The sequence below is a fragment of the Podarcis pityusensis genome (assembly GCF_964106645.2).
Source record: "Podarcis pityusensis genome assembly, chromosome: 4".
NCBI lineage: Eukaryota > Metazoa > Chordata > Lepidosauria > Squamata > Lacertidae > Podarcis > Podarcis pityusensis.
This window is the reverse complement of record NC_138027.1, coordinates 96911571-96925958: the sequence shown is the minus strand read 5'-3', so window position 1 is coordinate 96925958 and position 14388 is coordinate 96911571. Positions and strand designations below refer to the sequence as shown.

Below are 14388 nucleotides of genomic sequence, written 5' to 3'. Positions count from 1 at the left end.
AAAACGATATCGGCACTGAAGTGAAATACCGGACCACGTTTGCTTTCTGACACACCAATGAAAATGCTAGGAGTAAAGCATTTTAGTTGAGAATTTAAACGTAGCAATTTCACAGAAAACAGTAGTCTAAGGCGTACAAGTTTCAACAATAAGTATTTCAGAACCAGGCTCCTGCATTAACTAAGTAATCTTCTTCCGTCTTAATTTGCAATGTATGAAACGTCCCTTCCAATTCTATGATTCTAAGGTATCTATGATTCTGGAAGAATTCTGATCATCTGCATTATTGGCTAGGAAATGGGATTCATTCAGTGGCAAAAACAAACAGTTATACCATTTAAAACAGTAGTAGCAGCAGCAGCTACTGGTTTTCGGGTGTAAAAATGGCATCAGGGGAAACCCGAATGTATGGCAATGCAATGAAAACAGCAGCGGAAAAGCTTAAAATCAACTTTGTGGGTGTCAGTAATTTTACATTTTGAAATAGGGCAACCTTACATCGAGGCTATTACGCTGCATGAATTCTAATGTACTGAACAATGAAAAACACAAAAGGCGCTATGGATTAAGAACTGCAACCTGATGAAAATTTGCTTGGGAGTATGTCCCAAGTATGGGCAATATACTTCTAAACTAGTGCTTTCCAAATTTCTGAGAGCTTAGGTGCACACATTTTTATCTAAAATTGGAGGCACCCACGTATATCTCCCCCCAAGTTTTGTTTTAGAAGGTAAAAAAGTAAGTAGGCGCACCTTCTGATTTGAAGATGGGAAGCTCACATTAGTGACATGTGAGGCCTGGTTTGGACAGATGTCTAAACTTGTACAGTGACGCTCGGGTTGCGAATGTGATCCGTGCAGGAATCACGTTCGCAACCCGCAGCGTGTGTCTGTGCACGCGCAGGTTGTGAGTTGGCGCTTCTGCGCATGTGCAAAGCACGATTTAGAGCTTCTGTGCATGTGCAAGCACCGAAACCCGGAAGTAACCCGTTCCGGTTCTTTCAGGTTTGGCACAGTGTGCAACCCGAAATCGCGCAACCCGAAGCATCTGTAACCCGAGGTATGACTGTACGCTCCCTGCGCCACCCAAAATCCTCTCCAACAGCTGTTAGAAACTGGAAGCTTTCACTATCTCCTCTCTGAAATAACTACAGTTTTGTGTGGCCGCTGAACACGAAACTGTGGTAATTCTAAATGGCAGTAGGTCAAAACGGAAGTGAACATTTCTGATTTCATCCTCACGGCTGTTCTGAAGGAGGGGAGGGAGGAGCAACAGTAAATCATGGAATAGCATAATGTCCGAATGCAACCACTCATAAAAACAAGCGGCAGGCTTCTCTGATAGTGGGTGATATGTGGCTGCATGAGGGCATGATCCACTCATATCTAATGCATCAGTGCTCCAGAATTATCTAACCCCAAAGGAGACTGACAGGAAGCTGGGACACCCAGAGGTATGAATCATATACAGTTGTAACTGGTAGTTTTACCATGAAGACTGGTGTTCTGGACAAAGAGGACCTTCTATTATTTAATGCTTTTCTTGTGGTAAACATTTTCGGTATTATTACATGGCTATGGTCTAGCTAATGTGAGATATATACAGAATGTGGGATGCAAAATAACTTCCGCCATTATTTTCATGGGACAGGGGCAATGACTAGGGGTAGGACTAGGGATGGGCATTCATTCAAAACAAATGAAAAATCAAACTCAACGGGAAGCCTTCACTTCAAATGTCATTTGTTACGGAATGAACGCAATCACTTACTAACAGGATACAAATGGGATTTGTTTTCATTGCACTATTAAACACAATTGAATACCCAGGCACAATACAACTGGGGAAATAAAATGGCAGGAGGAGGGGGCCACTGAAATCAGCTCTGTTGCTGTCGCCACAAATGGCAACGGCAGCAGCAAAAGAGAAGAACGCCTTCCCCATAAAAGCAAGGGGGAAAGGGTCACGTAATTAATGTAAGCAACAGAAATGGGAAAGAACCATTCAATTTGATGTGATTAAGATCACCCCACCTTCCATCCAAGGTGCTCAAGGTGCCCATCTCAGACACAGTCATTATTATTTTTTTAATCCTTACAAGATAGTAGTAGTAGTAGTAATAATAATGATAATGATAATGATTATTATTATTATTATTATTATTATTATTATTAATACCCTGCTGTCCCTGGCCAGAGCTGGGCTCAGGGTGGCTAACACCAGTAAAATCACAATAAAAACATAATAGGAAAAAACCCCCAATTTAAAATACAGGTTAAAATACAATTTAAAATGCAGCCTCATCTTAAAAATAGCCCATAGATCAAAACAATAAGGGGAGCGAAATATAAGGGTCAGACTGAGTCCAAACCAAAGGCCAGGCGGAACAGCTCTGTCTTGCAGGCCCTGCAGAAAGATGTCAAGTCCCGCAGGGCCCTAGTCTCTTGTGACAGAGAGTTCCACCAAGTCGGGGCCAGTACTGAAAAGGCCCTGGCCTTAGTTGAGACCAATCTAACCTCCTTGAGGCTTGGGACCTCCAAAGTGTTATCATTTGTGGACCTTAAGGTCCTCCGTGGGGCATACCAGGAGAGGTGGTCCCGTAGGTATGTGGGTCCTAGGCCTCATAGAGCTTTAAAGGTCAAAACCAGCACCTTAAACCTGACCCTGTACTCCACCCTGTACTCACGTAGGTTAGGCTGAGAGGCAGTGACTGGCCCAAGGTCACCCAAGTGACCATCATGGCTGACTGGAGATTTGAACCTGGTCTCCAATGGTCCCAGTCTAATGCTCTAACCACTACAACACCCTGGCTCTAAAATGAATGGGGTTCTAACAAGTGAACAATGAAATGGACGGGGCCCTCAAAATTTTTAAACATAACTTATATAAAGTTATTTACAGGCCAACCTTTGGGCACAGCCCACCCAAGACCGCTTACATCTCATATACACCACATTAACATTCAAAAAATAACATTTCAAAAGCAGCATTACAAGCAAGTATTTAAAAACACGGGCTGGTTAAAATAAATAAAGGAGCAAAATAGAAATTCGATCCAGTCAATAATAGGCTATTAAAGTAACAGCTTTCAAACAAGTGGGCTTTCAAACCCTGCTTACAATCTGGTGGGAAACATAGAAAGGACCCTGTCTCTTGTGCCTGTCAACTGAACTGACCTTACTGGCAAGCTTATAAGCAGTTCCTCTGAGGCAGATTTTAAGGCCTGGGCAGGTTCATATGGGTACAGACGGTTCTTCAAATAACTCTATTCCCAATAAATAAGAGCTTTAAAGATCGAAACCAGCACTCTTAACTGAGCCCAGAAACACGACTGAGCCCAGTACACAATTGCTCAGTTGAATGATTGATTATTGCTCAGTCTTAGTGGTTGTTGGGTGATAAATATCTCTCTTCTCTTTTTAAAACTGTCATTGCTGAAACCCAAAAGGGGATTTTTGTTTTTAAGTGTCTTGTAGGAAACTCACAGGATGCAGGTCTGATCCTGAACTACAACTCCCATCACCCCCTAGCTAGAGCTCAGGGATGATGGGAGTTGTGGTCCAACAACATCTGGGGACCCACAGGTTGAGAACTGCTGGTAAGCTTTCCTGAACTCTGCTCTGAACTGTTTGGAAGAAGAGTGAGGTACAGATATTTTAAAAAAATCAAAAGGCACAGATACATAAAGCCAAAGTAAGCAAACTACACATGATTTCAAGCAACTGCAAGCACATTTCAGTCCTACTGATTTCAACAAGAGAGTGAAGCATGTGCTTAATTCTCCCACTGAAATTAATACAATGCAAAAGTGGTTCAGTTGTATCCATTTCTGTTTACTAAAAGACGAAAACAACTGTACAAGCTAATAGAGCTTATATATGGGAGGAAAAATGAAAAGACACAAAATATCCAGATAACCAATAATCTAACACTTAAGAGTGCTGCAAACAAGCTCATAATAATCTAGGTAGCTGTGAAAAACTGTTCCAGAAATTGAGAAAAGGCTGCTATGTCATTTCAAAACTACTGGTGAAATGCTGCCCATTTTGTGTCTTTGTTAGATTTGTTAATTTAACCTAGTGTTTTAATTACTGGGGATGGGGAGCCCTTGATTTGCCCCTGCTGACCGCCCCCCATCCAAAGGAAAGCTTTCTAAAAACACTAGCTATTCTTCTAGCCCTATTGGAATTCAATCACTGATTTTGCCTTCTCTGTTACATTCCATTTTCAGTCCCTTAAACACCCAACAAAAGAATCAGTTTTGTTAGAACAGTCCTGCCAGTTTAATTCTTATCTCTTCCTTATCCCTTCAGCTCTCCTTAATAAGTTATAGATCTTTACTGTTGTCCCCTGAATCAACCAGTTTGGGGCTCATACTGATACATACAAGTTTCCTTTTAACCTAGCATCATTCTGTGGGGAGAAGATTTATTCTTTTTCCAGTGTGGGGATGGGGTGATCAGACTGATCTGTCAAGTCCATGGGCCAGGATTGAAAAATTGATTTTAAAAATGCGAACTGCTATATTTTACTGGAGTTTGGGGCAGCACATCAACCTCCGTTATTAATATTCTGGCTTCTTAGATACACCCCATCACTGTTTGGGCTTGAGTCATTTTTTCTTTTCTTAGCTAGCCTGGAACATGTTTAGAATTTAGAATGAAATATATATTTCTAGGAAGGTTTGCTGCAAGACAGTGAATGGGATAGGGGAATTTTCAGGAAAGAAGTGGGGAGGACAAGAATCTGTACTTAGCTCATTCTGCCCTTGTCTCACGCACACAGAAACACACCAAAAATCCCACCCACAAATCTGGTTTTTGCTGGACCAAAAAAAGGCAAAAATGTCCTGGGGTGGTATTTGAGGGGATTGACAAGCAGGCAGGAGAATTCCACCCACAATTCTCTCTTACAAATCTCTAACCCCGAGTGTGTTATGTAACACTGGATTAAGAACCTGGCATTTTAGGGCATGTCATTTTAGGTGATTTTTTTTTTAAAAAAAATATTCAGCGAGGGGTCTTAAAAACATGTTTTTGTGTGTGAGGTAATCAATTCTGCTATTATTTTTGTGTTTGGACGGCATTTATCTTGGTAAGAAACACAAAAGCTGCCTTTAGAAACCCAAAGAATTTTAATTTCACCTTCTGAAAATGTCAGGTAATACGAAGTAATATTAATAATGGATAATAGAAACTATATAAATATACAACTGCAAGCACTTGGCAATCATTTAAAATGATTTCTATGCAATTTTACACACATTTTACGTACCAAGCAAAATCAAATTATGTCAATTTAACCAAAATATCTTTTGAATTCCCAAGTTATATTACAACCTTTTAGCACCCCTCATTTCTGGATTATTCAGCTGGTATTGATCTTTTACTATTTCGTTTTCCTGTAGGTATATAAGTGCATTCAGGGTGAAGTGTTTATTGTTGCCACTCATATTGCTTACATATTTTGGAAGAAAACCAATTTGAAATAAATACATACATAAAGCAGGGCAGCTTCATAGGAATTTTCAGTTTCCTAAGAGATGCACTAGCAGACAAAAGCTAAAGGCCATTATGAGCAAATACGATTGCATCATCTTTTATTTGAAGAGACTACAGTGGTACCTCGGGTTAAGTACTTAATTCGTTCCGGAGGTCCGTTCTTAACCCGAAACTGCTCTTAACCTGAAGCACCACTTTAGCTAATGGGGCCTCCTGCTGCCGCCGCGCTGCCAGAGCATGATTTCTGTTCTCATCCTGAAGCAAAGTTCATAACCTGAAACACTATTTCTGGGTTAGCGGAGTCTGTAACCTGAAGCATATTTAACCTGAAGCGTATGTAACCCGAGGTACCACTGTACAGCAGAATGGCCCTACACAGACACAGGTCGAATTTGCATGTTACATATAGCCAAACCACGGCATAGCATGAATGTGCTCGCTCCTGAATAGGAGATTGCAGTCACATTGCTACTGCCCAGGCTTTTTTGATCATCACCTGCCTGAAGTCATTGTGAAACCATCATTAAGCAAGTATCATATCTCGAAAGGAAATGTTTTCAGTTCTAAGGTTCCTTTTCCAGCAAACAAGCATGCTGAGTAATAAAGCAAAACATCCCTCCATTCTTATCTGGAAAGGGCACTGAACACTGAAATGTGGGCAAGTTTAAGGGGAGCCTATTTAATGTGGCAGAGGTCAAAGCGGTGCAAACAGTAACCAAACGGCATGAGTACACAGTCTCTGGTGCACTGGGGATATTTAAATCATGTGATGCTGTAAACAAGACAAAGTTCTTCACCAACCTCAGATATTGTGACAGAAAGCAACAAGTAACAGATATATGTAACATTCAACACAGTTAGCATTTCTGAAAGTCACAGTATCACTGCAGGAGCTGGAGGAAGGAGGAAGGCCACCACAATCTACACAAGCTATATGTGGTGTGTGTTATAGCTGGCAAGTGTCCAGGTTACAAAAGCACAAATTACGGACGTCTCCTGGTTTTATTAAGCTGGTGTCTAACAACAGATCTGGTGGGAGTTTGAAATCTATAAATGGTGGCTGTCCTGGTTTTGACTCAAGAGGACAATTGGCCTGGACCAGGAATCCTCAGCATCTGAACCCTCTGGCAACTGCAGCTCCAAGATGGATTCATGCCCTAGTCTTGTGTTGTTCTAAAGGATCCTGAGCCCCAAGGAGATACCTCTGCCTCCAGATTCCAACGTCTGACCCACAGATTCCTCAGGGGATCAAGGAAGTACTGAGGAGAGGTCTCCACATCTGAAAATGCCATACCAACAGCTGTAAAAGAAGGCAACAGCCCTTTAACTGGCCAGGAGACAGCACTTAGGGCACAGAGCCTCTAAACTGCTATAAAATCCACTTAGTTGTTCCAGGACCTTGCTAGGTAACTTGGATGTCCACAAACACCACCTATGGTCCTGAATTCACATTGTCATCTCTCTCCAAGGTGCTGATTTTTGCTTTGTCTTGCTCTGATTTTCACCCCTACTCACAGCAGAACCAGGAGCTACTGACCTCCCCTTGTTTGGACCTCAAACAATCCCAGAAGAACATGCCCAGAACCACCTACCACCACTTTCCAGGATGTATCTGACATGCACATGCAGACATTCAAAATATATCTCCTGAATCCTATACCAGATCAACCATGTTCCCTGTCTAAAGGATAGCATCAAACAATCCCAGCTGACCCTGTTCCCATCTTTGCCACACTGGGTTGTGCAATGGGACACTTAAGTTACCCTGAGCAATATACATTCCTTTTCATGCCACGTAGGAGGCAATGTATGAGGGGGGAAAATCCTAAGTTCTCCTGCTACAATCTACTGGTCTATTTGCCACATGGTTAAAAAAGCAAAACAAGAAAACCAAGAACAAAACACCAACAACCCACAGTTGCCATGGAAACAGAAGAAGAAGAAGGTGGGAGCCAAACATGAGGCTGGATTGTTGGAGGAGGCATGTAACTTGCATATGTAAGTTCTCAAGGTTTGGAAAGACTTGTGGTTGAGATCTTGGAAAGCTGCTGCCAATTAAGAGTATACAATACTGAGCTAGATGGATTAATGGTGTAACTCCGCAGAAGACATATTCAGTATGTTGCATGTCCAAGTTCTCTAGAGCAAGAAGCACCGTGCAACTTCAGCAGTCTCTCCAAAACAAAGGGCCTCAGGTAATGGAATGCATTATGAACAAACAGGGTTCACAGTCGAGTGCCCAGCTCAATGCAGACCACTGGGAGCTCAATAACCCCCTCACCTTTTGCTGCTCTCCTGGAACTGCAAAAAATAGAAGTGGGGGCTTCAATCCATGCTGGTAGACTGTGTTGGCTTGGTGACATGGCCTGTATTAGACAGTGGATTTGGATTCCTCTGAGGAGGTAAAAACAAGCACCATCCTAACAATATTCTGCCTCCTCCTCCAGCAATCACACTCCTGAATTAAAATACAGAGGCCAAAGGCCTTCCAGTAGATCTTGTGTTAAAAACAGCAGCATAAAGGCTGGTCTTGACCCTCGTCTAATTCCAAATCATTATGAGACAAGAGGACCAATGGATACTAATGCCAAAGGAGTCCTTCACCTACCATCTTCAGTAAATCACATCAGAGCTGCTGTAGTGTATAACAATCTCTTACTTTCTCAGCCACACTCTCTTTTGTGCTGAGAAAATCTGAATGAAGGAAGGAGCACTTTCTGCACCAACCTCTGAGCTAGGGAAGAAAGACTTGTTCCAGAGATGGAGCCTCTTCTGCCAGAACGTGGAGGTATGAGTGTACTTCATCCACAGTTGACTGTATGGCACACTTCTCTGTTGATTTACATGCATTTACAGAGAATGTGAAAATAAAAGAGCGTTCCCCCCCACTGTTTGTCTGCCAACACATTTGTGCTGGCATATACCATGTACCTTTTATGAAGGAAGTGATATTTTAGTATGAGTATTCAGCTGAAAGCTCACACCATTTCCCAGGAAAATTGTCAACCAGATTGAAAAATGTTATCTTTTTTGGTCACTTTCCAGCCCGTCTTGGGAAGATGTTAGCTACTTTATTTAGCTTGCCATCACCTGTTCTGAGTTGGGCATGTGCCCTTAGAGACTTGCACGCCACTAAAACTGACTGCTTATGAGTGTACATACTGACATCCAATAACATCATCACAGATACACTGCCCAAATGTCACCCTGCTTATTACACCATCCCTGATTGGGTAAGATTACCCATGTGATTAATTCAAGAAGAGGAAAAATTAGCACCCATGGTAAATCCATGCTACTGAAAAGGATTTTTAAAGGGATGTTTGTATATTTTCAAAGTGTACAGCCCAAATCCAGATAAAGTCCACCATGCTTAAGTCCCACTGAAATTAATAACAAGTTGGGGCTCATTTATGTCCCATCAATTTTAGTGGAACTTTAGGGCAACTAAGGTTGCAATACATGCACTCTTACCTGGGATTAAGTGCCATTGAGCTTAAAGGGTCTCATGTCTGAATGGACATGTTTAGGACTGCACTGCGAATTTCTTTGGATCTGAGCCCTAGTGCATTTTCTTGAGATATCTACTGGCAAATATTCAGTGGAGCCCAATTTAGGTTATGTTTCAATCAAAGTATTGTAAATAAGAGCAAGGGTAGGAGCCTAACAGCAAGAAGACACAGCATTTTGAGATTCAGTGGCAGTAAGGTAAAAGAAAAACCATTTCTTTCATGAATCAAGATAATAATGCCAGTTTACTGGAGGAATGGCCCGAAATAGGCGCAACTAGGAAGCGGGTGGCGCTGTGGTCTAAACCACTGAGCCTTGGGCTTGCCGATCAGATCCCCGTCGGCGGTTCAAATCCCCGTGATGGGGTGAGCTCCTGTTGCTCTGTCCCACTCCTGCCAACCTAGCAGTTCGAAAGCATGCCAAAAAATGCAACTAGATAAATAGGTATTGCTCCAGCGGAAAGGTAAACGGCGTTTCCGTGCGCTGCTCTGGTTTTGCCAGAAATGGCTTAGTCATGCTGGCCACATGACCCAGAAAAACTGTCAGTGGACAAACACCGGCTCTCTTGGCCAGTAAAGCGAGATGAGCGCCGCAACCCCAGAGTCGTCTGCGACTGGACCTAACGGTCGGGGTCCCTTTACCTAGGAAGCCAACCAGTGTGGCACCCACAATGCTTCATTGCATGATTTGGTTCTGACATGATTTGGTTCTCTTGCTGGTTCTGACAAGAGGTGGATCCCTGAAAAATAATTCTAAAAGGCCCTCCCAGAATTCTCTGTGATGACCTGGGATTCTGCACCCGAGTGCTAGGAATCACACCTCATCACTGACCTGTTTTAAAATGCAAGCTCATTAGAAGCCCCTGGGATCTCCCTGCTTTTCTTGGATGGTGTGTCTCTGTGTGTGTGTCCAGCCTCCTAGCAGGTCACATAAAAGGGAAACAAAATACTGATGGGCTTCTGAACTTCTCCTGCTTATAGATCATTGGTTGTAGAACTGTTTTCTCTCCTCTTTGGCTTGCTCTGCCCCTGACCTTTTGTGAGTCTCTCCCTCTCCGTCACTCTCTCTCTCCAACTTGTTTTCCTCTCGCTTTCCCTCATTGCCCCAAGACACCCATGTCTTGCCTTGTTCCCTAATCCACAGGCTCAGTTCTCATGGGGACAACCTTGCCTAAGGCAGGAAAAAGACTTTCTATTAGCCCTGGATTATTATGACTGCTTGTCAGTGGCATGCGCTCCCTTCTTTTGCTCACTGATGAATATTTGCTACAATCAGCATTTTTAATGCTTCTCATCGCTGCGCCGCATTAAGAGAAAAAGCAAAAACTCAGCCAGAGCAGGTCAGCTATAGTTCAGCAGCACTGCTTCAGAAACAAGAATATATTGCATTTGCATACTTATGCTAAAACTCTGTGCTAGATTTGCGTACTTGGAAAAGTTACTCAATAGATTCCAGTATTAAAAGTCTGGGGGAGATAAGGGGGAAAGCTGCAGTAGAATACTTTTAGCATCTCGGTTTCATTTTGCCTCTCACTTATTTTCTATGATTCTCCTGAGGTGCTCCACTTTGTAAACACACATGTGGCCTTTTTAGGTGATTGACCTAGATTCTCTCCAGATCACACAGGGTTCAACACTTCTTTTTTAACCTGCTTTAGGCTCCGCCTACCCAAAATGGACTTCACTGAGGAGACTACAATACAAAACACTCCAAGATTAGTGTTTGAAAACTTGCTTTCTGTGAAAAAGAACCATATCATGGGGAGGGGGAGGGGAATGCGAATTATTGCACTGAAAATAATCTCACAACCTATTATAGTGCATTGGCATCACAAGGATGGTCAATGCCACTTAATTTCTGTAAAATAATTACAAAATTGGGGAATCTTTTTATTCCCTCCCTTCATGCTTTAAGATTTTGCAGGTTGCATTAATCTAGTGTTTTAGTTTGACAGCGGAAACACATCGCCTCTTCTGCAGCTTGAAGAATGTTTTTCTTTCCTTCTACACCCTCTGCACCTGTTCCAACTTCATCATTCTGTTATTCCGTAACCTATAGGCCAGTTTTCACTTTGCTTGGCCTTTCTCTCCTCCTTGTGGTGAAAAAGCTCAACCGTGCATCAGAGGTGACTGGTGATACAGCCCACCCCCAGGGCTGTACGCACAAAGTCCCAATTTTTTATTTAATTTGTTATTTCCACATTAATATCACTTTTGACCATTTAACCTCAAAAGAAGCAACACAATGAAATGAAAAAGGTAAACTAAAATGTAAACACACATCTTTTTTAAAAAATAAAATAAAATAGAAAAACATCTACAGTAAAAGATAGAGAATCCGTATGAGCAAAAACTCTAGAGGCAGGGCAGAATATTGTAATTACCCTTCTAAAAGGGCCAGAACATAGGTGTGGTAGCTTTCCCCTTAAGAGGGAATTGCAGAAGCCACCACTGAAAAGGTAGTGTTATTGGGTAGATGACCATTTTGGCTCCTAAGCGGTGGTGGTAATACAGATCACTTTCATGTAAAAAATTTTTTTTTACAAAAAGCTTTACAACTTAACGAGGAGAAAAGAAGAAGAAATGGAAAATCGGATTCTAATTGAAAGTGGGCATGTCCACACATTCCCATACAGCAGAAAAGGTAAACTCTAGTAGAACTGGCCCGGTACCTAGACTGATTCAGATGTAGGGTATCTAGAGAATGTCACATGACCAGGTGTTTCCATTAGGAACATCCGCCTTGGCGTCCACCCTGAAAACTCAATACTTACTCTTGAACAGCTCTGGCTATAGAGAGAGCTGTGGATCCAGTTTCATTAACACTATCCAAGGTCACATTTGGCAGGTCGTCGTCATCACTGTCACTTTTAATTTGTCTGGGAGATAGGCCACGTGGGTCCATTTGTGCTGGGAAATAAAAGATACACAATGGATTAAAGTCAGCTTAGGGAACACCTCCAGCTAATTCTACTATATGCAATCATTGTACTCATTTCCCTTGGTTTAAGAACAGCTCAGTTAATGAACAACTTGGATGAAGAACGCTGCAAACCCAGAAGTAGGTGCTTTGGTTTGTGAACTTTGCCTTGGAAGCAGAACATGTTGAGTGTGTTCCATTTGTAAATTGAGTTCCCCGCTGCTATGGGAAAGCATGCCTTGGTTTAAGAATGCTTTGGTTTAAGAACGGACTTCCAGAACGGATTAAGTTCATAAACCAAGGTTCATAAACCAAAGTACCACTGTACTTAAATATTCCTACCCCACCTTTTAGGCTTGTGGGGCTCCCAATCTGGCTCGCAGATATCTATAATGAATCAATTAAGCAAACAAAAAGCAACTAAACACTCTAACTTCCTGATGAGAACAAATGCAAAACATGTGGCGGGCATGCAAAATAGTTAAAGAGTACTGGGAAAAGATATATAATGAGATTTTAAAAATGTTTAAAAACCCAAAACTAGAGGCATTCCTTCTGGGAATGGTACAGAGAGAAGTACCCAGGAGTCAGAATTCTTTTTTTTAAACGTGTGCCACCACAGCAGCTCAGATCTTGCTAGCCCCCAAATGGTGGGTGAGTGAGGTCCCTGGCAAGGAGGATTGGCAATTTAAAAATGATAGAATATGCAGAGTTAGCAGGTCTAACAAGCAAAATAAGAGAGCAAGAAGATCAAGTAAAGGAAGAATAAGGGGAGAAAGTGGACTTAAATGGATATATAAGAATATGCAGGAATTGTGGGGAAAATGAAAGGAACCAGGGAAGGGGAAGAAGGGAAGTCGTTGAATTTTTTTTTATTATAAAGAAAGATATTAACAGTGAAAATTTGAATGCGAATGTGTTTTTGGAAATGGTAATAATGAAAATTAAAAATTAAAATTAAAAACAAAACAGAAATGCAAAACAATGTTGTGGCATCTCTGGCTAGCCTCTGAGCTCATTCTGCAATAGACACAAACTATCCTCGTGTTCTCATACGCTGACATATGGAGACAAGTCCGTGTTGCATAGATAGCTGGAAATGTCATTCTACTGATCTAAGAACTAGGGTTAGGGGGTGGGGTTAAAAAAGTAGGCCTGCAGTTTGACCCTAAGGTATTTTCCCAGAAGCGGGTCCCACTTTGCTCAATAAGCTGATTCCTATTAAGGCAAAAATGGACCCAGCAACCCCATGTCTCCTCTTCGCTCTTCCGAACACCCAGTAAACAAAGATCTAAGACGTGATGCCATCGCATTGCCATGTTCCACCTCCACACTTCATTGCCGCTGTGGGGGCAGAGAAACTGAAAGCATGATGACCTCATGCTAGGCCTTTTAATTTAGGAGGCATTAATGGGGGAGAAAGCAGGGAGGTGAGCTGAGGCGGCTGCTTCTGGCAGCGGCCCCCACACTTTATGTGAACGTCTCCCTTCAGCACAAGTATTCTTGGAACCGCAGACAGCAATTACATCTATAGCAATTATCTGTGCTGGTACTACAGAAAACAGCCACCCCTAGGTAACCTGGGCGGTAAGAGACGTGAGGCTCCTCACAATGGCAATCTCACGTGACAGGCAAAATACAAAACACAGCGCAAATGTGCAGTGCTAAAAACAACACCCCACCTTTTAGAAGCCACAAATCACACCTGGTAAGAATGCTACCTTTTTGTGCACATAATTACTTTCAGATTTAGGTAGCTTGACAATATGGACGATGAAAGCTTAACAAATGACGCAGCATTTAGCTCTGAAGTAATAAGGTTTAAAGGGACGTGGGTGGCACTGTGGGTTAAACCACAGAGCCTGGGACTTGCCGATCAGAAGGTCGGCAGTTCGAATCCCCGCAATGGGGTGAGCTCCTGTTGCTCGGTCCCTGCTCCTGCCAACCTAGCAGTTCGAAAGCACGTCAAAGTGCAAGTAGATAAATAGGTACCGCTCTGGCGGGAAGGTAAACGCCATTTCCGTGTGTTGCTCTGGTTCGCCAGAAGAGGCTTAGATGAGCGCCACAACCCCAGAGTCGGCCACGACTGGACCTAATGGTCAGGGGTCCCTTTACCTTTACTAAAATGAGGCTGCATTTTAAGCCGTATTTTAATTGTTTGTTTGTTTTCTATTAAGTTTTATTGTGATTCATATTTGGTGTTAGCTGCCCTGACTGGGGAGGGCGGGGGTATAAATAAAATTTATTATTAATATTATTATTATTATTCCCTAGAAGGGGGTTTGATTTATTGTTATTGAACCCTGTGGTCCACAACAATGCAAAATAGTGGCTCAGGGGGACCTGCGATATCTCTGAGCCTGTGCTTCGTCCAGTAATTTGTTCTTGGTATGAGCTTTCGTGTGCATGCACTTCTTCAGATACACTGAAACAGAAGTCACCAGACCCTTATATATAG

At 42.3% G+C, this 14388-nt stretch overlaps 1 protein-coding gene across 4 annotated transcripts in view; it reads right to left on the bottom strand.

The window, feature by feature from the left end:
* The window catches only part of KLF12 (KLF transcription factor 12), a 222999-nt gene that overhangs the window by 64375 nt on the left and 144236 nt on the right, over positions 1-14388 (bottom strand). For all 4 annotated transcript variants that reach the window (XM_081003213.1, XM_081003216.1, XM_081003214.1 and 1 more), the window contains exon 4: positions 11785-11920. In XM_081003213.1, the coding sequence (XP_080859339.1) occupies positions 11785-11920 (136 nt within the window). The remainder of the gene's footprint in view (positions 1-11784; positions 11921-14388) is intronic.